The 25,766-nt window shown below is 42.4% G+C and overlaps 2 protein-coding genes and 2 long non-coding RNA genes across 4 annotated transcripts; all 4 read right to left on the bottom strand.

Moving 5' to 3' along the window:
- Positions 1 to 838: 838 nt before the first annotated feature.
- Positions 839 to 1,685, bottom strand: LOC124651755. The gene is made up of 4 exons (XM_047190793.1): positions 1,619 to 1,685; positions 1,333 to 1,475; positions 1,177 to 1,245; positions 839 to 1,055 (listed from the first exon to the last, which is right to left on the bottom strand). The coding sequence occupies exons 1-4, from the start codon at positions 1,673 to 1,675 to the stop codon at positions 974 to 976; spliced, it is 351 nt and encodes a 116-aa protein (XP_047046749.1). The 5' UTR covers positions 1,676 to 1,685; the 3' UTR covers positions 839 to 973.
- Positions 1,686 to 2,298: 613 nt separating this feature from the next.
- LOC124652451 lies at positions 2,299 to 2,772 on the bottom strand. The gene is made up of 3 exons (XR_006987712.1): positions 2,708 to 2,772; positions 2,541 to 2,609; positions 2,299 to 2,438 (listed from the first exon to the last, which is right to left on the bottom strand). It is a non-coding gene; the product is annotated as an uncharacterized LOC124652451 (long non-coding RNA).
- Positions 2,773 to 4,637: 1,865 nt separating this feature from the next.
- On the bottom strand, positions 4,638 to 5,296 carry LOC124653516. The gene is made up of 3 exons (XR_006987939.1): positions 5,196 to 5,296; positions 4,971 to 5,113; positions 4,638 to 4,721 (listed from the first exon to the last, which is right to left on the bottom strand). It is a non-coding gene; the product is annotated as an uncharacterized LOC124653516 (long non-coding RNA).
- A 6,563-nt stretch (positions 5,297 to 11,859) lies between these two features.
- Positions 11,860 to 12,495, bottom strand: LOC124655844 (B3 domain-containing protein Os06g0107800-like). The gene has a single exon (XM_047194679.1). The coding sequence runs from the start codon at positions 12,493 to 12,495 to the stop codon at positions 11,860 to 11,862; it is 636 nt and encodes a 211-aa protein (XP_047050635.1).
- Positions 12,496 to 25,766: the final 13,271 nt, after the last annotated feature.

Here is a 25,766-nt window from a genome sequence, read left to right on the forward strand (position 1 = left end):
CTGGGAAGTCCATGAAGCTACATGTGTGGTTTTGGTAATTAATAGCAATCTTTATTGAACTAATGTTTGCATCTAGTAGTTGTTCATAGGCAATTGATAACTGCAAGAACACAGATTGGTTGTAGCTAGTTTCGAAATAAGAGTATCGAACCACGAGCTACTATAATTACTTCCTAGGTAGCGAAGGCAAAATCAAGCACCGAATCGATCACCGCAGCTTTTGCTAGCTTGACACAGGGGACTTCCCGTGAACCTGCGCCAACAGCTATATGATGTTCCGATACAAACATCCAGCCGTAGCTATTATAAGTTTTGAGCTAGTTCACAAGAAACAGAAGTTATGTAGAAGCTATTCATGGGAGCGGCAAGCAATACAACAAAGATGGGCAGGCGACCAAGATCGGGGAAGCTATAGGGATTAAACTGGTCATAAGAGAATGAGAAGTAGTTGGGTACAGCTTTAGCTAGATATTTGATTGGTCACGAGAATCAAGGGATAGGCTACATGTTTTACTTCAAAAGATATCTGAATGTCTAGCCAACTGCTCCAACACGAACTAGCACATACAGTAAACCTCCCTACTCTTGCTAGGACAAATATGTCCTTAAATACCTCACAAAGGATACACATAGACAAACACCATAAATACTACCTCCATACCGGATTAATGGGCAATTACGCATTTCGAGAAACAAGTTTGACTACTAATTTGGTCAACAAAATATGAGATATATGCCACAAAAATTATACCGTTGGATTCGTATTCAAAAAATGTTTTCAATAATATATTTTTTATGATATATATCTTATATTTTATTGATCAAATTAGTAGTCAAATTTGTTTCTCGAAGTGCGTAATTTCCAATTAATCCGGTATGGAGGTAGTAGATACTTGCACATCTTGCCCATTAATCCGGTATGGAGGTAGTAGATACTTGCACATCTGAGAGCATTCCAGCAGCAGCTTCACCTCTACATGAGAACTTTCCCAACAAGATGGTCTACAGGATGATCTTCACCACCAAGAAACCAATATGGCTTGGACACAGGCCACCTGCCATCAGAAAAAAAGAGTTTTTTAGGATTACTTTTAATATAAGTTCATTGTTGAATAGGGTTTAGGGCATATGCTACCAAAAGCAATTGGCATTGAGAAACAGAACAATTATACTTACTGGTTTCTCTTTCTCTTTAGGGTCTTGGAAGACAAATCCATCTTTATGGGACGACCGACCAAAGTAGAACTGTCCAACATAAGTTCTATTTAAGTTGGTGCTGAACACCTAAACAACACATATATGTGTCTGCAATAAGCTTGGAGTAAAAAATACCTCTCTAACAGATCAAACCCCTCCATCAAAACTGTTAGAATCTCCTTCCTTGGCAGAAAAGGAGTTGTTCCACTTTCATCATAAAAGTTCATGCCAAAGAAAATGCCTGTATGCAAACTAATAAGGGGGCCTCCAATTCCAACCTAATAGCAAAGAGCACAGACAGTTACAAGAACTTGTGCCAACAGTTCAGTAGATGTATTAATAGATTGAACATACTGCTCAATAGATTAACTATCCACGTCCGTACCATGTAAAGAATGACCAGAGAAATTTACCACTGTACCTTCTTGATTTGACATGTGGACAAACGAAGGTCTGGACAATAAGGCTTTTTTGACATACCAGTAGAGAGAAACGCCTTGTATTTACCCTTTAATTCACCAATTGATGCCATCAATAATCCGTGAGACTGTTTAGTCGCACGCCCAATAGCTACTACCCGATGCTTGTCACGGCGACGCCTTATCATATTGTCATCCTGCATATCTGCCATCCACTCTGTATCTCTAAATTCCTGGACATTCAAGATTCCTTCTGGAGAAATACCAGCAATGGGATCACGTTTTAGACGGACAAGGGCAATGTTGTAACTTTGATGATACAGTTCCAGTATCCCCTCCACGGGGGGGTTTGGCGGGAGGAACACCTCAATCTGCAACAAACATAGCGATCACGCTCAACTAATTTAGCATCACCTAACTTGACCAAGAAAACTGAATAGGGTCACTAACCGTCAACTTCTCATCAATCTCGCCTTCAACAGCACCAGTCCTGACCAAACTGGCCGAAGTAAGAACAAACTGGCACTCTCCGCCTGTTATAAGCAGGCCTGTGCAAGCAAAACACCTCTTGTTATCTGCACATCAGAACTTTTGAGCATTAGTTAGTGAGGATAAAATACAATTACTGCATAAAACTGTAAACATCACCCTTGAATGAAGCAACTGAGACAACACTTTCGGAAATTTGCCGAGTTAATGTTCCACCAAGTTGATCCCAGATAGGATACCTCCCATAATCATAAGAGAAATCGAAAGGATACCCTTCCCAATAATGAAGTTGACCAAAATGCTCTTCAAAACTACCAGCCAATCTCCCATTGACTGGTTTATTAGGACAGGCGTACACAAGTTAGCAATGAACAAGTGCACAAGGGAGAAGTGAGCAATATAAAAGAACCACTTACGCTCAAAAGAACCACTTACGCTCAAACAAGAGTGGCGGTGGCAGGGGATAGCCCAAGGACTGAAGAATCTTAGATTCTACCATAAATCCTGATGCAACAAGGTGTCATTCACATAATCAATATGGTGCGCAAAATTAATGGCCGGCAGGCAACATTTAGAATGGTGGCAAGCATGATAATTCACACCTGAAGGGATGACTGTTTCTACACCTTCAGGCAATGAATATCCACGAAAGTGGGAAGTTGTACTGCAAAGAAACATGTTGAATACAGGTTAAAAAGTGCACATAAACCAAAATTTACAACAGGAGACAAGTATGAATAATACTCGAATATGAACTTATAAAAATTCAATAATACTTGGATATCAACTTATAAAAATTAAAAAAAATGACGTGAGGATGAAGATGAAGATGTTAAAAAAAATGTGTCACTTTGTACTTTTCCAAAGGCTTTGGTCATAGGCTCGTGGGTAGTTTAGTCATGTTTGTTCAGGAAGTTTATTTGCCTATGTGCAGTTTTATAAGTATTGGGTTCATATTCTTGCTCTATATATTGTCTGGATCTACCATGCGTATGCAGTCTTCTGTAATAATTGGCGCTTTATATGGCCTGCCCTTCTGTTAGTTTTTTCCTATTCTGTCTTTTTGGTCTGCATATGTCTATTGTTTTCTTTCTCAGTTCCTATAGACTCTGGTAATACCATTCAAAGTCTGCCACCACTTGGGTCCCACCTGACATTGTCATTCTACCTTGTAATCATCATTATATTTATGCATTGTGATAGTTTGATGATAAATTTCTTTGCTGCAGTGGACTAAAGGCATGTAATAAAATGATACTGTGGTGGTATTCAGCAACCTGTTGTATGCCTGTTTAGTTGTACATTGGTCGTAGACCATGTTGGATATTACTCCACAATTCATGTACAGCTTTGTCTAAACTCTTTGTTATTGGTGTTGGCTAGCGGTGCCTCTTACCTATTTTGAGTTGAACTCAACATATCTGTTTTGTACTTGCCCTGGAGTGCCAAATGTTAGATAATTGTTAACTTGATATTTTCCCAACATAATAAGCTACTGCATCTTAATTTTCGTGACCTTTGTATAGACCCACCATACTATGTTAGTTACATTGCTGGTACGATAAATGATTTTTTTTCGCGAGCACAGGTATGATAAATGAATTTTAATGTGGTAGTATTGAGCATGAGCTACAACCTCTGTAGCATAACTGTAAATAGTTCAATGAACATTATCTTTTGCAAGAAGTGTTCCTTTTGTTATTTGTTTGGAAAGGCAAACAAGTAGTGATTATTCTAGAACATAGTATATCCTGTTTCTGCACTAGCTGTGTCTTAAATGGTGATTGCATTTAAATTTCAAGTTTGGAACTTACCAGTCTCCCACTGTTATTGCCACCTATTTTAGGTTGCTGCCAAGTTCTTTGGGTGAGTGCTACGCATAAAATATAATTTTATTATTCCTTGGCTAAGATGTTACTTGAATAGGTTTTTTCCCTCTACAATCTTTCTTCTAAATAACCATTTCTGTTGGAGAACCTACTTGCTTGGAACTAGCTCTAAGTGCTCACTCAACAAACAGGACAACAATTTAATTAATGTTTGTATATGTTTTCTGCCCGGACTATCTACTAGTGGCTCATAAATATTAGACTTGCAAAGAAGATATACCTGGTTATCAGAAGAACATGCTGTAACCAATTATGAAGTTTATTCGCTGATAGAAGAGTGATCTTGCCTTGACAAGATTCAACCATAAGCCCAGCAATATCAATATGTACAGATTCACCAAAGTCAAAGTACATAACTGGCCCTCCACGTCCACTCTAGTAAAGTGCCAGGAATTAGAAAGGAAAAGGTTGGCACAAATCATGCCAAAGAAGTAAGAAAACAAATGCAAGAGTGTACCTCTGTTATCATACAGTTGACTGACACAAGGTCTTTATCCTCGAAAACAGGATGGGAACAATTTGCTCTCATCAAAGTGCCATTGGTAGCACAGCCAAATGCAAATAGCTCACCATCGAGGTGGCCTCCGGACAGATCCACAGGATTACAGGTATCCATAGTGTAGATACATTCAACGCTCAAAGACGTGACAATAGCGATACCATTCTTTTCATCATATAGTCCCAAAAAGCCAACTAGAGTTCTATTATCAGAAGTACGAACTTCGATCTACAGTGATAAAACTAGGGTGTCAAGGTGGGATCCCGGTGGGATGTCATTTTGTACTATGTAGTTCAAATTTTGATGTCAAATTTATACTAAAAAAGTCAAATTATACTACAAGTGGGACAAAAGTGGGATCTCACTTGACACCCTTAGATAAAACCCTCAGTACGACATCACAGAATGATTGACCCCAATTATCTTCAAGATACGTGAAGCAAAATAAATATGACAACAGTGAGTAGCAGCACCAACCCTCAAATTATCATCTCTGGTTCTATTGTCATTAAATTTCTGGGCCAAACGTGCAGAAGTCGCAAATATTGTATGGAAATCTTTTATATTACCATGCCAGTGGCGTACAGCTATTCCGGAGCATGCATATACCAACACGTCTCCTGCACAGGATCATGATTTAGATCATTAACTGTAAGGAATGCAGAAGAATGGATAAGCTTATGCATATATCAGAATAATCACCATTGAACAAAGCAATTGAGACAACACTGGATATCAAAAGTGAAGCTTGGTCAGTGTGGTGTGGTTTTTGGTAAATGCTGACTGGGTCACCAAATGCTTCCGGTACGAATGCAGCATCCATCATCTTTTCCTTCATCTCATTCCTATACTGCTGTTCCTCATCGTCTTGCTCCTTTCTCATATCCCATTCAACTAAATGAAAAGAATTAAAAAGAACAGGCATGATAAACGAGCACATCGTGAGTGATACAGCAGCTAATTAGGCGTGCAGTACTGTGCCCTAGCAAGTACAAGAAATGAAAGGAAGAACCAGCTGCAACAAGAGAGCTCAAAGATCAATCCAGGACTCACATTGCCACTTCTTCAAAACGGATTCATCCACATGAAAGGTCCGCCGACTGCCGCTGCTCTCCTCCGTGATGGTGATCTCTGCAGTGCTGCGACATAAAATATCTCAGAAAATATATATGCATACCTATTTAAATAAACAAACCTCACGAAATCCCATTATATTTTATAAATGGCACAAATCAGAGAGTTGGGTTAAAGGAAAGCAGAAACTGAAATGCAAAATTGGTAAATTGACCTAATTATTGATGTGATTAGAGAGGGGGTGACTACGATTGACGGGAAAACAACAATGGATTGACGGAAAAACAATCCACAGTGGAGATTGGAGACAGAACTGAAACATTACTGAGTTAGAATCTTCGAGTCTATGAGGGATATACTCGATTGGACAACTGCTCCAAGAGCAATTAAGCACATGAGGAGATAGACACTCACAACGCGCAGCTTTTCGCAGTTGGGGAAGGAGAAGGGGCAGATCTGGAGAAAACGGACATCGCCGGGTCTTCGGCGATCAAGATTGCAGAATGTTCCGCAGCGTGCCCTGCCGGCTAGGGTTGGAGGTTTTTTCCCCTTGTTTGTTACTAGTAATGTTGCACGTGCAATGCACGTGTTGATTGACCTAAATTTATATAGGTGTCCACAAAATCAGAATCCCTCCCCTACATTTGAGAAACATTGCTAGGAGATTATAACAATCCAAAATTATTAGCAATTTATCATAGACATAAAACTGAGATATTTACATAAAATGCATAGTTAAACCATATCCAAACACGGTGCCAATTTTATTGCACAAGATTCAATTAAATCAATACATCAAAAGTCTAACATTGGCTTTTCACGAAGCTGCTGCTGGTGATCACACTGAGCATCTAGAGATGACCTAGTCAATTGAATTTCCTTTGCTATAATTGGCAAGCTCCTCGTGTACATTGCTTGGCGTATGCTTTGTTCAAGTGCTCTTAATCTGCAGGAGTTGGATACCAAATAATGTCAGCAAGGTCACGTCCATTCTTAGCTACCAGAGAAAAAATCAAATGTAATACCTCATCATATCCATAAAATTCAATCCACGATAGTTATTATGGATCGATGGAGTAACAAAATAGCAAGTGTGTAGTTTACAGAACCTTACATATGATAATGATAGAATGGGCAATGATATCATGGATACAATAATGGCATATTCAATTCTCAGATTTTTGTACTGGAAATATTTAATACCTGGACTGAACTCACACATCAAGAGAAAGCCAAGTAAAGTAACCAGGAAACCAAGATTTATAAAATAAGAAAAAACAATACAGTATGTATTTAGTTAGCAGAGGGCGAAGTAAATTGGCCATGAAACCAACGATCAGATTAGTAATAAATTGACCATCACATTTGTTTCGTTGTACCAGCAAATCCATCAGACAATTGTATTAAGAACATCATGGATAACTGTCGAACAGACCAAGCAGATCTGATATACAATATAGGGATTAGTATCCCAAACCAAAATAGCATTGCCCAGATTAGATACTTGATGTTAAAATATATGAATTGCATACTAATATCACAAATCAAAGTACCTCGTGGACATCATAGCACTGAGCAATGAAACTGTAACACAATAAATAACTAATTATTTCAAAATAAATTACAAACTCATAAGAAGTTCCGACAGTTTCAGATCCATATGCATGTGAAGGAAAGTGACACTCAGGTAACGGCATATATTTCTTAGATAAGGAGCTAGCTTTAGATGCAGATCCATATGTATATGTGCCAGGAAAGAGACATTCAGGATCGACGTCGGTGGCAGTCAGATGGTGATGTACCAGCGGCGGTTCTGATCAAGAAAGAGATAAACATCTCAATTGTAGTAATCCAAATAGACTTACCAAATAAATAAAGTGAAATTTACACCACAAGCTTGCAAATGGTAAGCTCAGGGTATTGTTTTTCTAATAGAGCCGGCTAATGGCGATGTCTCTCCCACGTGCTCTCAGTTTAACCTAGGGAAAAATCATCAAGAAACAGAAATATAAGCTGACAGACCATGCAATGCAAATTTAATCAAAATCTCACAAATACAAAAGGAAACTGGCAAAGTTGTTTTGTTCATAAAATCAAACAACAACTCAAGTAGATAAGTACTTTTTCCAAAACTTGCACACAAGCAAATTTTTACATACCCAAACTCATTCCTTATTTAGAAATTGTTAAAAGGTTGAGTAAGTATGATGTTTCTGCACAGGTCAATTGCTTCAGGCACTATAATTTATACTCAAACATCTCTGAATTAACGCAACTCGAAATTGTCAAGAAAGCCGTATCATTCAATTTACCATTAATTGTATCCTTTCCATGGACTCATGCCCCGATATTAGATTGAATAATATACGTCTTCATGGAATAAACAACAAGACGGAAAAAACCACGAATTACACATATATCCAGCTCACGTTCCATCTATTGTAGCCTAGGTTTCGATCTCAAAGGGAATCCGCTGATAGTAGGTAGGTTCAGAATATGCAATTCAAGTACCTTCAGATTTCTGCGTCGAATCCGTGTGCAGGGGATGCGGGCTTGGTGGGGGGAGTTAGCCTTCGAGCTGGGAGCAGGCGACGGGCGGCGGCGTACACGAGACGGGCAGGGTGGAGGCGCCCGGGAACACGGCTTCGTCGATGACGGCGGCGTGGGAGCAGGGCGGCGATGGGCGCGCTGGTTACGGGCGGCGCGCTGGGGCGAAGGCCGATCTGCTGAAGGGCGGCGGCGACGGCCGCGCAGGACGGTCGGCGACGCGGCGACGTGCGGCGGCGTTGGGTCCTGTCTCGTGGCCTACGTGTTTTGGGGGGAAATTAGACAGCGATTGGAGTTGTCCGCTCCCTGTTTTTATACCTCCAATGCACGTATTTATAAGGCTTTTCTTAATTGATCCGAATATCACCTCTTACATACACCATACAGATCGAGTAGTACATGTAAAACATATGCAACCTAAACTATTTGGTGAAAGATATACAACCCAAGAAACTGTGTAACATTATAGCAGCTTATCTCTAGGAAGTTTAGCTTACAATATAAAATGCAACAATATTCATATTACAAGACACGTGCTTTGTACAGAACATAGTTAGTATATGCAACGACTGCTTCCCATGATGCAAACATACCTAAACAACGACACTAACGACAGATTCTTGTCCCCAGCAGGCCAGCTACAATCACACCGAGATGGAACTCAACGGAAATCAGCTCCAAGTGTCTGATAAATTATTCTGAATTGAGGAAACAATTAGAGAGAGTTAGCTGCTGCCTTGAAAATTTACCTATATGATATGTAAAATATTCGGAAAACTCAAACCAAGATAATTGCATAGGGCTTGTTTCCTTTATGCACGCTAGCATGCAATCAACCGTGATCTAGACATGCAACATGGCTACGCGGTGGTGAATCATGTCTGCCAGGACGACATGGGCAATGTCTTTCTCCTGAATCGGTGTAATTATATCAATAAACAACACCGGCATCCGTCTTGAATATTAAGAAGTTAACCCAGTTTCTGAAAACAAATGAAAGCGATGCGAACTCAATAAAAGATGCTTGAGCTAGGTTTAATATATAATCAAAATGATGTAGTATAATCATGGTATTTTACAGCATATGAGCTTACCTTCACTTTCCTGACAAATCTGAGGATTCTTCAAACGACGGTGGTTCCAACTTACATGTCACAACTGACTCTCGGCCCTGCCGTAAACTGCTTGATGAGTTTCAGTCAAATGCAAGACATAAGCATAAAGAAAGGACCAAAGAATCGATAAGACGAACATGGCTAGGTGTTGTGCGAAGCAAAGGACCATTACGGTTGATGGCTCAGCAGTGTTAGTTAGGGGCGGCGGCTCGGTATGGCAGAGAAAGTAGGCGGCGAAGGCGTTTGGGGAAACCGTCTGTTTCATTAGCACAGAACGTGGTTGGTTAGCGATTGGGAGTCGTTGCCATTCTAGACTATTTGGACCCTCAGATGTGTATGGATGACATTTAAAGGATGTGCCCCCTTCTGGCTCTTTTAATAGTAGTGAAGATTATTACAGATATGGCAGCGTTCTGCGTCCTAAAGTTTATAGGGGGTGTCGCTAACAGAGAGTCCGATCCCCGCCCATGGATTGTCGGGCCCAAAGGGTATTACAGGTATAGCAGCGTCCAACGTCCTAAAGTTTATAGGCGGTCGCAAACAGAGAGTCCAATCCCTGCCCGTGGATTGCCGGGCCCAAAGGGGTCCTCCTAGCACTCGCGAGCTTCTATTTCGCTCAAGAAATCGCCCAGATCACATGTTTTGTGTAGCTCGTGAGCTTCAATCCTTATATGGGTTGTCGGCCCACATCACATGTTTTGTGTAGTTCCTGAATATATTGTTTAGGGGCCCGTTACAGACCGACTGAGTTCCACTTCGCGTGGACTCCCACTAGGCGGCCTGTTTCTGGCTCCATCGGATTCCTGCTGATTCATTTTTTTTAGATAAAAGACACCATGTGCTCGACTTTAAATTAATAAAGTCTTGATGTTTAGCAAGTTATACAAACCGGAACCCAACACAGTTAAGACATAATGCTGCGGCATACAGCTTCGCCAAACAAAGGTAAAATAGCTAGGCCTAATCCAAGTAGCTACTAGGCGCGGCGTCCTTGAGCTGCAAGCGATGTGGTCAATCCACCGGCTTGGTCTTCAGCTTCTTGGTCTCATAGATACGTAGAGCCCCCTTAGCTTGTGCGCCATCCAAGCAAGGTCATCCTTGTCCCATTCCTTTGAACTTGATGCTCCACAGCTGCAAAAGGATCACAATTTTATATAAAACGTCAGCAGGGTGGTTAATGACTTTCCTCTCAATGGCGAGCTTATTGCAGGTCAACCAAAGAGCTCAGGATTGCGCAAGAAACAAAACCCACAAAAGTCTACGCGAAAGGCCCAAAAAACTGAAAAGGATTGCGTGAAACTGAAAAAAGTTTGTTGGGCGCCAGTTACACCCAAGTAACTGGCGCATAGCACTCCAGGAAAACTTGGCAAACGAGCTGCTAAAGAAGATATGTGAGGCATCCTCTGCGGCGCCACACAAAGAACAAGCGCCATTAGAAGGACCCTGGCGGGTAGCAATTTGGCTGCAAGTCGGGAGCTTGTCCAAGGCAACTGTCAAGAAAAGATCTTGATTTTTAGTGGGACCTTGGCCTCGCACATGTCTTTGAAGTGTGCCACGTGGTCCCCTGCAATAACTTGGCATACATGGACTCAGGTGGAAGTGATGTACATGCACTTGCAGTCTCCTGGTCCAAAGATCGACGGAAACAGATAGTCAAGCCTTCCTATTCCTTTCACACCGCTGTCAAATTCCACCATTTCTCCAGCTTGAATCTCGTTCAATCCATAAACACGTGCAATCCCATCTCCAACTGAGACCACTCGACCGATCTCATCCACTTGAAAATTCGTGTAAAAGTTGGTTGAAGGCAAACGTGGGCAACAGATATCGCTGGATTGTTATCGCATACTCCCTCCGGTCCTAAATATAAGCCATATAGTTTTTGGCATGGAAATTAAGAAACACACTTTTGAAAAAAATTACACCTTGTTTGGTTAGGATTAACCCTAGGCAATTAACGTGAGCTAATAGAGGACTTTGCATAAGCTAAGAAAACATAATCCAATCACTAAAAATATTTTCCATACAAGTGGGGCAACGTAGTAAACCTTATATTATAGAATTTTTCTCAAAACACTATATGGCTTATATTTAGGACCGGAGGGAGTATAAGTGAGGGAAGGTGTCTTTGAGTGGTTCATCTCCGATCCACCAATCTGCCAAAAGTTTGTGCGGGTTCCATTCCGCACCTCATGCTTAGCGCCGACTTTAAAGTGTCTGATCTTGTGGAGGCTTTTTCGGAAGTGGGAGCCCCCATGGCCCCAGGTTGTCAGCATCCTCGACCCTCGTAATTGGCTCTGATGATATTTGACCAAATAGACTCATCATGCTGCGTTAATTTATTTTAAGCCCCCATGGTCCGAACGCGGATCTTCCGCGTGAATGGTTCCATGTTCGATTCACCGTGCTGTGTTAATTTTATTTTAAGCTCCACCTCTGATAAGTGGGATCTGAATGGTAAAGCAGCGAAGGAGACATGCGAAACAGAAATGTTGCAGGGTCAAATTTGGAAAAAACTACAGGTTCTTGGCAAGATCAAATGGATCATCCATCTACTTGATTTGATGATCTACTGTATGTACATAATCAGGACTAATAAAGCAAAGAATCTGCTGTGGATGCCGTGGATATCATCTCATCAGGGCTAGCTGCAGATCTAGCAACACCGGCGGCTCGTCAGCGCCGGCGACCTCGAGGTCCACGCCGAACAAACGCACGAACTGCCGGCGCGCCTCGTCCAACGTTGTCCTCTGCGCTGTGGCGACCAGTCCCATAAATGGCACGAAGGGTTTTGGGGCGGCCGGCGGTGGAATCCCGCGGCGCCGCCGGCAGTCGATGAAGAGGCGCGCACCGGCGCGGCAGAAGGAGACGGTGTCTCCGGCGGCGAGGCGGCGGTCACGGACGAAGGCGCTCCACCCCTTCGTCATGACGTAGCTCTGGCTGCTGCTCCAGTAGGAGAAGCGGAAGGCCCACGCCCGCCCGCCGCCGCGGCTGTCCTCGAACCGCAGCACGGCGCCTGCGAGCCTCGCCGCCGCGAGGCCTGCGGCGGGGAGCAGCTGCGGGAGGAAGTGCCGCTCGGCGAAGTGCTTGGGCACCACCAGCCGGTTCAGCTTCCCCACGTCGCTGGGTGTCACCACCTTGTCGAACATGTGCTCCCGCCGCCTCGTCCTCTCCTCGCCGCCGCCGCGCGCCAGCTTGACTCCTCCTCCTTGCTCTTGCTCTGATCCCCTGCTGCTCTCCCTCTCGGCCGCCACCGTCAACGCCATTGATGGATTTGCAGCTCGAGAGGAGCCGATCTTCTCTATCCCGATCGCGGTATGCCTAAGTACACCTGCGCATGTGTACATCTATTTAAGCACGACGATGGCGCCAATTGTCCACGCGTTGACTTTTCATGCCTGGCCGGTAGTACTCCATGTCCTTGCTCGGCCCCTCAGCCGTAGCTTCATTATTATTGTTGGTGATCGGACGGCCTACATGCATGCATCAGTGACGTGCCACCCGATAATTTGAATGACAGTATTAGTAACAAGGAAGCAGGTGCATGTGAAACCATGAGGCGTTCAAGAGGACATCAACTTCTGATTACATGTAGTAAACATGGAACTAAAGTGTGAACTGTCAACGATGTAGATTTGTGATATAAAAGGGCGAAGGGGTCCCGGTCAAGTTGAACCAAGTAGCTAAGCTATGCTACTAAATAAATTAACAATCATGTGATGAAAAGTCATGTGCATGGATAGATAATTGCCATTTGCAGATGTCTAAGAACCTAACGACAAGCTCTAGAGACAAATGTGGTCAATTGCAACTCAAGCTGCAAGAAAAGTCCTTGCTACGGAAGGTCCACGAATGTAATGTACAATTGGGCATAGACATGACCAGATGCTAGGTATATATATATCTGAGCTAAAATGTGTAGAGAGAGATAGACCAAAATATTAATTTCAAGTTGATTAATTAAGATTAAAACATAAAATTATATGGGATGCAAGCTGGAGCATTTGCCAAAAATGCCCAACAAGTCTTAGGGTAGCAATACAACTTTCTTGTACTATTATTGGGTGGGTTAGAATACCCTGTAAAAAAGGGACGGAATACCATTTTTTAAATAAACACAAAAGAAAATATGCAATTCGGTATGTGCGGTGTGGTGGTGAGCTTGTCATCCTCGTTCCTGCCCCAAACAACACATTCTTAATATTATTTTACCATTGTACGATAGTACCACCATTTTGATGAATAAGATGCACACGTATTTTAAGACAAACTTTGGTCGAAAATTTAAGTAATAAAATCTTGATTACATTATACGCCCTCCGTTCCTATGTATAAGCCATATAGTTTTTTGAAAAAATTCCATGATAAAAAAGTGTATTCCGTTGCCCCGCTTGTATGGACAATATTTTTATGAATTTGATTAGGTTTCCTTATCTTCTGCAAAGTCCTCTATTAGCTCACGCCATTTCTAGGGTTAAACTTACCTAAACATTAAATATTTTTTTCTTAATGAGCATTCTTTAATTTCCCTGCCAGAAATTATATGGCTTATATCTAGGAACAGAGGGAGTACGTAATTAGCGTCGTTGGGTTCATATTGGAAAAACACTTTCTAATAATGCTAACTTTATAACAATAATTTTTTACATTTGGAGTAGTCCTTAGTTAAACAAAAACACAACCGAGAGTGCCTTATTTATTAGAATGCATGGAGTATTAATCAAGCAATTGCGTTTCTTCAGTTAGGTCCCTATCCAACCACGACCTCCCCCTTCCCCTCTCTCTAGCGTGAACAATAGTTGAGAGCCTCCCACCACCGACCGGGCCAATCCGATGCCCTCTCCGCCGGATTAGCTGGCCAGAGTTGGGATAGGAGAGGCGCCGGACTAGATAAGTCTAGTTTTAGGGTGTTTGGCAGTATGCCGGTAGTTATGAGTAGGGCATCAGTCTTTCCTGGCAAGATCTGGTGCATCCTGGGTTTGCTTCTTCACCTTCTTCAACTCCGGCTGTTGGAGTTGAAGGTGAACATGCTCTCTCCGGGGACCTCCGTTCATAAGGTCATGGATGTGTGGAGTTGCCTCTTGAAGTTTGACGGGGCTTGGATGCGGCTTTTAATCCCGACCGGCCGTGGAGGTGAGGGGGAGAAGAAGCCAATCCCGGTGTCACGCTCTGGAGGCAGCTGGAGATATTCTCCCGCTTTGGTGCTCTGGCGCAACACCGGGCGGTCGCTGACGAAGCTCTCCATCTGGCTTCGAAGGTTGAAGAAGACAGAGCTTGGCTTGGAGGCGAGTCTTCTCGGTAAGCGTCATTTTCCATGCTCTGGCTCTAATCAGATGCTCTTCCTCCTCTCGGCCGGCCGTGGCGGCGAGGGAGCGGAGGAGGTTGGGCGGATGGGGGCTGGCTTGCGGCGAAGGATCTGGGAGCTCCTGGAGTTTCAGCTCCCTGCGACGGATTCCAAGCGATGATAGTTTCGTGTCGCCGCTATCTTCGGCCAGAAGGGCTGGCCCCATCGAGCATGGCAGCAAAAGCTGCCCATGCTTCTTCCTCCCTAGGTGGAGGATCTTCTCCAGCCTCGACGCTTCCTCACAAGCTCTGACTCGGCCAAGTGGTGATGTCCTCGGTTCGAGTAAGAGCGGCGGCGTCTGGAGGCTGCAAATCGCCGGCGATGTTCTAGGTCTTGATCGCGTTTTTGCGATCTTGTTCTGGGTGGTCTCTGTTTATCTGTAGGACCTTGTTGTAACTTTACTTTCCTTTGTGGTCCTTTCTGTAAGTGTGCACCCACGGCCGAATTAATGGAAACTCCAGGTCCTTCGGGACCCTTCCCGTTCAAAAAATCCAACAATTGGATAGCATGCACTGCGATTTGTGATAACATCACCCTTGAAAATGCGTCTAGGTCACCTCCACTTTGCCAGGACTTGGTCACAACCAAACGTTCATCCCTAGTCAACTATAATTGTTCATATAGGTTATGTCCAATGAGACGTTAGGTGACTAAATTAAGCATCACCACTTGGGGGGTCTCCAGTGATCCAGTTGTTCATGCATCTAGTGTCAACCATACGAAATTACATTTTTTTATTTTCAAATAGTTAAATAATATACTAGTAATTAATGTGGTCTTAACTCAACTCTCAAGTTGGACTGGTGTAGGTGCATGTGAAACCATGAGGTGTTCAAGAGAACATCACCTTCTAATTACATGCAGTAAAATTTTAACTGAATTGTCAACTGTCAACGATGTATATTTGTGAAAAAAAAAGGCAAGGGGTCCCGGTCAAGTTGAACCAAGTAGCTAAGCCATGCTAGTGCCACTAAACAAATTAACAATTCTCATGTGATGAAAAGTCATGTGCATGGATAGATAATTGCCATTCGCAGATGTATAAGAACCTAATGATAAGCTCTAGAGACAAATGAGGTCAATTGCAACTCAAGCTGGAAGAAAAATCCTTGCTACGGAAGGTGCACATATGCAATGGACATTCATGACCAGATGTTAGGTATATATCTGAGCTAAATATGTAGAGATAGATAGGCCAAAATCTTATTTTCAAATTGATTAATTGGGATTAAACACAAAATTAGATGCGATGCAAGCTGGAGGATTTGCCTAAAATGCCCGAGCAACTCTTAGAGTAGCAGTTCAACTTATTTGTACTATTATTGGGTTGGAATACCCTGTGCAAACTAGGCCAAGAGAAGTTTTTTTAGCTTGCATATGATTGAACATTTTTAAAAAAATGCAGTTCGGGTATGTGCTGTGTGGTGGTGAGCTTTTCATCCATCCTCGTTCCTGCCTCAAACAGCACATTCTTAATATTGTTTTACCCTTAAAATACTGCCTCCATTTCGTTGAATAAGCTCTACACGTATTTCAAGACAAACTTTGACCGAAAAAATAAGAAACAAAATCTTGATCACGTTATACGTAATTAGCGTCGTTGGATTCATATTGAAAAACACTTCTAATGATGCTAATTTTATAGCAACAATTTTTATTCATCTGGAGCACGCCTTAATTAAAGAAAACACACACGGGAGTGCCTTATTCATTGAAATGCAGGAAGTATTAATGAAGCAATTGGATACCAGGCACTGCGACTTGTGATGATGTCACCCTTGAAAATGTGTCTAGGTCACCTGCACTTTACTGGGACATGGTCACAACCAAACGTTCCTCCTAGTAAACCACAATTGTTTATATATGTTTCCTGACCAGGAGATTATGTCCAATAAAACGTTAGGTGATTAAATTAAGCATTACCACTTGGGTGGTCTCCGGTGATCCACTTGTTCATGCATCTGGGATCATCCATATAAAATTACATTTTTTTATGTTTATATAGTTAAATAATATACTGCTAATGTGGTATCACTCAACTCTCAAGGGCCAAATTGACAGTTTTAATATTCTCACTTCAATCCGGTTCACCGTAGGCAGGTAGAGAGGTGTTAGGTTTGTAGTGAAATGCATTTGCATCAACATTTCTATATCCCGTACGTGGCTCTCCCGTACGAGACCCCAACCCTAACCTCTCCCGTACCCCACCCTCCGCCGCCGCCGCCGCCGGTAGCGCCGCCGGGGCAAAGTCCCTCGGGGCGTGGCGGCGGCGGGGGCCCTTCCTCGTCGCCTGCGTGAAGAACGGCGGCCGGATCCAACCTCCTCGATGCAAGGCGGAGCAGGCGCGCGTGGGATGGGCGACATCGGCGGCGGCCCTCCTCCCGTCGGCTGTCCCCTGGCGGACCGGCCGGTGCGGTTGGGATGGGCGGCGCTGCGGTCTCCCTCCTCCCGTCGGCTTCCCGCAGCACTCCGGCAGGGGCTGGTGGTGGGCGGCGGCCAGGCCCTCGGTCTGCGTCATGCCATCCACCCCCGCCTCTTGTCGGTGCGTGGAGGCGATCTCGGGCTTCTTCCGCGACACGAGGGCGCCCGGGGCAGCAGCCTTGGGTTCGACGGAGGAGGTGGCCTCTTCTTCGCCGGAGAGGGTCGGCCTGCGGTTGGTGGTGGTGGTTTGATCTATCACCGCCATCCGGCGGTGAGATGGAGGAGCATGGAAGCCGGCGATGGTGTCGCCGGTGGAGGGTTGGGTTGGCCAGCCCGGGATGGTCGCCGACGTGGGGGTCCGACCTGAATAAAGGCGGCGGTCCTAGGGCCTCTCTTGCGTGAAGAGGAGGACCTACCGGAGGCCTGGACTCGTGATCTGGCCGGAGGGTTGAGTTCCGGAAGGCTCCACCGGCGAATGTAACAGTGCTTTGCCTGGAGTTTGCTGGATCGGAGGTATTCGGTCGTGCGCACCCATGCATTTATTCCGACCGTTTGGTTCTGGAGGGAGCGGCGCGAAGCTCTTTTTCTGTGTTGACATCAAGTGACTATGGATCCATGATGAAAGTCGGAAGAAGAGAATTTCATGAAGACCGGAGGGGAGGACTAGCTAAGGGAGGTTCAAGTCTCCACACTGTTGAGGGGCTTGCTTGGTGTCCGAGCTTCACATCAGCGGTATGAAAGTGGGGGCGACATCACAGGTGAAGCGCGAGTCCTAACTTTCGGGGTGAAAACCCAAGGTCCGGCCTTAGCCGATTGTGCACGGCGGTGACCTTGGTGGAGGCATTGTTTTGAAAGCGGGGACTATCTTCAGGGTGAAAACCTAAGATCTTTGATCGGACGACGACGGTGTTTGAGCACTGTTTCCTTCTTGAAGGCGTCGTTTTTTGGAGAGACTGTAATTCAGGTGTTGTCATGGCGGTGGATGTATTGCTGTTGTTAGGCCCGAGATACTGTAGCGGGACTTTATTTCTTAGTTTTTTTTTTGCCTGTGTGCATCCGTAGTGCCATTAGGGTGGTGCGTTGTTGCAGAGGCTGGGTGTAATTGGTATCCTTTGATATTAATATATTCCCTTTATCGAAAAATCAACATTTCTATATTAGTAATCAGTAGTCGGCTTGTCTAGCCCAAAACTGCTTTATGCGCAGTGTGTTGTTTCTGGTAACCAAGGTCGGCAATCAATGGTTTGTATTATTTTGCATAACAAATGCAGCAGTGAGTATCATATTAATCTTGTTATCTGTAGGTTAGATGTAAGAGTCAGATGATAAGTCCTTGAGACAAACACAAGACGGAATAATTAGGGAGGTTAATTGCTAACCAAGTTTGAGTGTATTTTGAGCTTTTTTTTTTGGAAATTCAAACTATTTTAAACTTTGATCAAGCTTACACAAAAGTGTGACAATATTTATGAAACCAAATAGTTATTTGATAAATTCGGTGGCATAAATATTGGTGCTTTTTTTGTATAAACACAATCAAACTTAAAAAACAACTTTCCAAGAAAGTTAGAAATACATTCTTTTGTGGACAAAGAAAGTATCACACTTGGAAGAAAAATCTTTGTTAGGAATGGTACCCACATTGGCCCATGGCCTCTTACTGCAAACTAATTAGTTTACTGATGCAACCATGTACCCACATCAGCTTACATAATTTAATAGTACAAGATAATATGCAATTTGGGTATGTGCTTTTTTTTTTTTTTGCGATGGTGTAGGTTTGTCATCCATCTCCTAATATGCAGCTAGGGGGTAATTAAGACAGTTAGTTTTCTCACATCATCCTTGAAAAGGTGGTGCAGGTCACCTTCCACTTTACTTCGACCTGGTCGCAACCAAACTACCAAAGGTTGTTCCTTGGTCAAGCACATTGTTTAATTATCATATGTCAAACCATAACTAAGTAAGGTTTCCTGACCAGTCTGGCCAACGAAACCTTAGGTGACTAAACTAAGCATCACCACTTGTGCTCATCTCAAATGACCTCGTTTAATTAATTAGCCATGCATCTAATATAAGATGTTCCCACAAACTTGCATTAGTTTGCATCTATATATTGCTAGTGACTCTCAACAGCCAAATTCTCAATATTAATAACCATAGGTAGGCGTGTGTATTATATTTTAGTGCATTGCATTCTCCAAAAAAAATAGTTAATTTCTAGAATCGTTCAGGTCCCTATACCAGCCAAAACCTCATTGGGCTTAGTTCTTTCCTGTGACCAAGTTCAGGTCGGCAATGGTTATGTGACAATGCATTGCAACCTGGACTAGTTCAGCAACCATCAAACTCCCATGTACTAATACATGAGGTACAAGTGTACAGCCCCCAGACTGCTTCCTGGCTCGTACGCGCGAGCAACTCCAGAGGTTGCCAAACCTAAGAAAAAAGGCGTTAGAGATCTCATACACTAAGTTTTTAGAGAAATACCTGTGCAAATTGAAGTTACCTCTGTAGATAAAGATCGTATTTGGTTCCTACATTAGAAAGTTTTTCTTACTACGAATAACCTAGATGGAATGAGTATCAGAAATGTGTCATGAGATTTTGAGGAGTCTATAGATCATTTGTTCATTTCATGTTTTTTTTTTTGAACTGGTTATTTCATGTTCTTTTGAAAACGGTTAATATGAATAGTTGATTATTTCACTTTTAATATACACTAGTAGGAAAAGCCTCATCAGCGGAACACCAAAAATGGATTCTGTGACGCATGGGTGGTGCGCCACAGAAACGTCGCCACAAAAATAAGATTTATGTGGCGCACCGGCCTATACGCCACAAAATTAAGGTTTCTGTGGTGCACGCGTGCTAAGATGCGCCACAGAAAAGCATGCGCCACAGAATTGATTTCCAGTGCGCCACAGAATTTGCTTGCATTATACACGATTTTGTGCTGCCTGCTATACACATGCAGTTTATAGACAACAATATACAGGTTATATACAACAACATACAGAAATAATATAAATAGCATGTACATTGCACAGATATAATGTAGACATCATCATCACATTACTTATAGCCCGATCGAGATATATAGTGGCAAGTGTCAAATGTTTTACATACAACTCTTAATTCATACAAATTTCACAATTTCGAGATACAAAGTGGTCTTCATCCGGTTCCTCCTTTGCTTCCTCCTCTCTACCCACCAGGTTCGCTTGCATCGGGGTCTTCATCCGGTTCCTACTATGATTAAAATGGAAGAAAGTGAGACCAACAAGTCCGATGCACAAGACAAAATGGAATAAATGCCTCATACATTGTTGGTCAACACAAATACTATGGTCAGAAACCATAGTTGCAGTATACACCGCAGTATACTTTGCAGAAGGGCCCTTCTTTCCCCGGCCGCCGTTCCGTGAACGGGTCCTTGACGAGACAACAACGCCGACTTGCCTCTCCGGCGCAGAACCACGGCAGTCCCAGCCGCCTCCCTTGTGGCCGCGTCTCCTGCGCTCTTCTCCATGGCCGGACCACGATTGGACTCACCGGGGGAATAATGATAATCGTCATCACCACTATCGTCAGACTCCAAGGTGCAGAGTACTTTGCAGCAGATGGAACTTTTCTTCCCTCGCCGTCCAGTGAACGAGTCTTTGATGCAAAGACTCCTTATTCCAACGATCAGTCTATTGGTTCACCGGGCTAGACGGCGAAGAGTGCAGGGCGTGGGAGACACGGCCTGAAGCGTGGCAATAGGGGCCGGTATGATGTTGGGCAGGCAGACACGGTCTTTGCATCAAAGACTCGTTCACTGGACGGCGAGGGAAGAAAAGTGGCATCTGCTGCAAAGTACTCTGCACCTGTGGAGTCTGACGATAGTGGTGATGGCGATTATTGATACGTCTCCAACGTATCGATAATTTCTGATGTTCCATGCTAGTTTTATAACAATACCTACATGTTTTGTTCACACTTTATATCGTTTTGATGCATTTTCCGGAACTAACCTATTAACGAGATGTCAAAGAGCCAGTTGCTGTTTTCTGCTGTTTTTGGTTTCAGAAATCCTACAAAGGAAATATTCTTGGAATCGGACGAAATCAACGCCCAATATCTTATTTTTCCCGGAAGCTTCCAGAGCACCGAAGAGGGGCCAGAAGGGAGCCAGGGGGCCCCACCCCACAAGGCGGCACGACCAAGGGGGGGGGGGCGCCCCCCTATGGGGTGGGCTCCCAGGGCCCCTCCGACTCCGCCTCTTCGCCCATATAATCCTTCGTGACCTAAAACTTCGAGGGGAATAAGCCACGATACGGGAAAACCTTCCAGAGCCGCCGCCATCGCGAAACTCCAATTCGGGGGACAGAAGTCTCTGTTCCGGCACCCTGCCGGGACGGGGAATTGCCCCCGGAGTCATCTCCATCGACTCCATCGCCATCTTCATCGCCATCGTTGTCTCCCATGATGAGGAGGGAGTAGTTCTCCCCCGAGGCTGAGGGCTCTACCGGTAGCTATGTGGTTCATCTCTCTCTCACATGTACTTCAATACAATGACCTCATGAGTTGCCTTACATGATTGAGATTCATATGACGAGCTTTGTAATCTAGATGTCATATGCTATTCAAGAGCTTAATTATGTGAACTTTGGGGTTACTGTGACCGCGGTGTAATGGTGACAGTGTGTGCGCCGTGTGTAACTCCCTTATGAATTGTGGTTATGTTAGTACCTCCTATGAATGCTCACGGTGACGGTGTGGGGTGTTTATTAGTACTTGGGAATACGCCTTTGAGGTGTGCTTTTGCACACTTGCCCAATGAATTTGAGTTCTCTATCCAATAAGAGAGTAGTATGATGAAGTTCTTATATTTATATTCAATTATGATTGCAATGTTGAGAGTGTCCACTAGTGAAAGTATGATCCCTAGGCCTTGTTTCTAAGCATTGTAACACCGTTTCCAACAAGTTCTGTTACATGTTCGCTTGCTGCCATCTTTATTTCAGATTGCAATTACTACTTACAATCATCCATATTACTTGTATTTCACTATCTTTTCGCCGAACTAGTGCACCTATACATCTGACAAGTGTATTAGGTGTGTTGGGGACACAAGATACTTCTTGTATCTTAATTGCAGGGTTGCTTGAGAGGACTATCTTTGACCTCTACCTCCCCGAGTTTGATAAACCTTGGGTGATTCACTTAAGGGAAACTTGCTGTTGTTCTACAAACCTCTGCTCTTGGAGGCCCAACACTGTCTACAAGAATAGAAGCACACGTAGACATCAAGCTATTTTCTGGCGTCGTTGCCGGGGAGGTAAGGTAAAAGGTATTCACATCCTCCGACTACTAAGCTATTTCCTAGCACTGTTGCCGGTGTGTGAGTGGTCGAAGCTATCTCCTTTAGATTCTACAATTTTATCTTTTTGTCTCTTGTTTTTATTTTCACTAGTTAGGCATAATGGAAAACAACAAAAAAATTAGTGAGCTTTTTAATCTTTTTCCTAAGTTAGAATTGTTTGATGCGAAAATTTAAAAACCTATGGAACTTTATTTGCATGCTAGTAGCAATGTTATTAGTACGAATGCAATTACTGCTAATGCTATGGAAAAGTCTAAGCTTGGGGAAGCTAGTTTTTATGATCTTTGTAGCTTCCCAGTTTTAGGGGAGAAAATTTGCTCTGATAATACTTTATCTCCCATATGCGATAATTCTAATGATGCTTGTGATATTTTAAATCCACCTATTGAAAATATTCCTTTCAAGGTAGCTATGAAAATTATTGAACGTGTTATAGATAACCGCTATGAAGGGGATGGAACTGTCCGTCCTGAAGATCATTTACTGTTTTTACATGAATTATGCGGGTTATTCAAGTGTGCAGGTATTTCTATGGATGAAATTAGGAATAAATTATTCTCTATGTCGCTGTCTGGTAAAGCGGCGCATTGGTATAAATTGCTGAAGAATAGTCATTCTCTTGGTTGGGAGGAAATTGTATCTCTCTTTTATTCTAAATTCTATCCTCCTCATGAAGTGCATATTGATAGGAATTACATTTATAACTTTTATCCTCGTGATGGAGAGAGTATTTCCCAAGCATGGGGGAGATTGAAGTCACTAATGCTCAAATGTCCCATTCATGAGCTCCCCCGTAATGTTATTATTAATAATTTTTATGCAAGGCTTTCAGGACATTACAAGGACTATCTTGATGCCTGTTTGGAGGGATCTTTCACAAGCAAGGAGGTTGAAGCTAGATGGGATCTTCCTGATCGGATTGAGGAGAACGCTCAAGATTGGGAGAACGACAAAGGTAGAGAGTCAGGTATAAATTATGATTATGAATGCATTGAAACTTTTATGGATACTGATAAATTTCGAAATATGAGTGCTACTTATGGTCTTGACTCTCAAGTTGTTGCAAATCTTTATAAAGATTTTGCCTTTCATTTTGAATTGCCTAGGAAGAATTTCGATAAGTATCATGAACCTTTCAAAGACACTTGCATGGAAAATGAAATTGTTGTTAATGATTGCAATGAACATGCTCAAACTTCTGAGAATGCTATTTCCTATAAGCATGTAATTTTTTGTGGAATACATAGACCTTGTGGAATTAATCAAATCGAAGATGAATATTGTATCCATCACAGAAATGAAAAAACTAGAAAGTGGTCTAGGGCTCTAGATGATCTTGGTAAAAAAAGTGTGTGCCCTCTATCCTTTTATTTGTGAACTTTGCCATAGAGTGGGTCATTTTAATTTTCAATGCTCCTCCAATGATAATTCGAACCCCATGAGTGCTGCAAATTTGTATTGTGATGATGAAATTACTCCTAATCAGCATGATGAACTTACTTTATTTTTGAAGTGTGAAGAGTTATCAAGAAAAATTTCTTTGTTAGATATTAACGATCTTGATATTGATGATGTCTTGCATGGGTGTCTTTCTTATTGCATTGATAATTGCCATACAAATACTTACATACAAAATATTTTAGAAGACGACACTTTGCCAAAATATGATAGGACCGCTGTGTGTTTCAAACTTATTAATGAAAAGGAGGAATCCTCCCAAGTTTCTTCTATTGTTTCTGGAAATAAATCAGGTTATGTGGAAAAGCCTCCCTTCAAGCCTCTTCCTCCTAAAGAAGGGGACGTGGAGAAGGAAAAGAAGAAGAAGGGAACGAAGAAGAAGAAGGGGAATAAAAAGAAAGAGGTAACATCATATCCCCGCATGTATGAGATAACGATAGGTAACCGTAAGTATGTTGCTCCTGATGATTATTATGATAATGAATCTGTGTACAATGATCTTTCTATGCCCTTTACCTACATTAGTGATCATGATTTGAAAGAGCACACTACTTTTGACATTGAAAATCTCTGGGAAACTAATTCTGAAAATGATGATGTTAATAATTGCCATAGTATCAGTACTATCCATGCTTCCTCCCATAATGATATAGAAAGCTCTAAGCTTGGGGATGAGGTGTTTGAAAATCCTTTTGCTACTGATCATTATATGTTTGATACATCTCCTTCTAATAACAATGATGGTATGGTCACAGATGAACATACTGTGAAAGATAACTATTCTATTTCTTATGATGACATTATGCCTCCAATGTTTGATGATTATTATGAAGAATGATATGATATAGGTTATAACTATCCTTATGAAACTTGTCATAGTTATGATTGGATTGCCAAAAACAATTCCCTTAGTATGCAACTTGTTTACCATGTTCAAATTCTTGATAATGATCCTGCTCCAATTACTATTAATGAGAAGAATTCTTCTTATGCCAAAATTAATGATACTTTTATGCATATGAACCATGATAAGAATGTTTTAAGTGATGGTTATATTGTGGATTTCATCAATGATGCTATTGAAAGTTATTATGATAGAGGGAAACATGGTTACATGCATCTTAACAATATTAAGTTTCCCCTCTTTATGTTGAGAATCTTGAAGTTACGCGTGTCTTATCCTCTTATGCTTGTCACTTTGTTCTTCATGAATTTATTTGTGTACAAGATTCCTTTTCATAGGAAGAGGGTTAGGCTTAAATTTGTTTCATACTTGCTTTTTGATGCTCTCTTTGCTTCAACTCTCATCCTTATGAGAGCATCATCATTAAAATTGCTGAGCCCATCTTAATGGCTATAAAGAAAGCACTTCTTGGGAGATAAACCATGTTTTATTTTACTACTGTATTGTTGAGTCTTGGAAGTTGTTACTATTGTAGCAACCTCTCCTTATCATGTTTTTGTGCCAAGTAAAGTCTCTATGGTAAAGTTGATACTAAATTTGGATTACTGCGCAGAAACAGATTTGATGTCTGTCACGAATTTGCGTAGATCTCTCTGTAGAAAAATCAAAAAACTCTGCCAATTTACGTGCGTGATCCTCAGATATGTACGCAACTTTCATTAGTTTTGAGTTTTTCCGTCTGAGCAAGTTAAGTGCCTCTGGAAAATTCGTCTTTACGGACTGTTCTGTTTTGACAGATTATGCCTTTTATTTCACATTGCTTCTTTTGCTATGTTGAATGGATTTCTTTGTTCCATTAACTTTCAGTAGCTTTGTGCAATGTCCAGAAGTGTTAAGAATGATTGTGTCACCTCTGAATATATGAATTTTTGATTATGCACTAACCCTCTAATGAGTTTGCTTTAAGTTTGGTGTGGAGGAAGTTTTCAAGGATCAAGAGAGGAGGATGATACAATATTATCAAGGAGAGTGAAAACTCTAA

This window comes from Lolium rigidum, chromosome 5 (genome assembly GCF_022539505.1).
Source record: "Lolium rigidum isolate FL_2022 chromosome 5, APGP_CSIRO_Lrig_0.1, whole genome shotgun sequence".
In the NCBI taxonomy this organism is placed as follows: domain Eukaryota; kingdom Viridiplantae; phylum Streptophyta; class Magnoliopsida; order Poales; family Poaceae; genus Lolium; species Lolium rigidum.

Bases quoted from the DNA above. Each gene is read 5' to 3' on its own strand.
- LOC124651755 (XM_047190793.1), bottom strand. From the start codon at position 1,675: ATGTCAAAAAAGCCTTATTGTCCAGACCTTCGTTTGTCCACATGTCAA. The intron at 1,476-1,618 runs GTACAGTGGTAA...CTTTGCTATTAG, and splicing joins CCACATGTCAAATCAAGAAG to GTTGGAATTGGAGGCCCCCT. The intron at 1,056-1,176 runs GTAAGTATAATT...TTCTGATGGCAG, and splicing joins CTAAAGAGAAAGAGAAACCA to GTGGCCTGTGTCCAAGCCAT.
- LOC124655844 (XM_047194679.1), bottom strand. From the start codon at position 12,495: ATGGCGTTGACGGTGGCGGCCGAGAGGGAGAGCAGCAGGGGATCAGAG.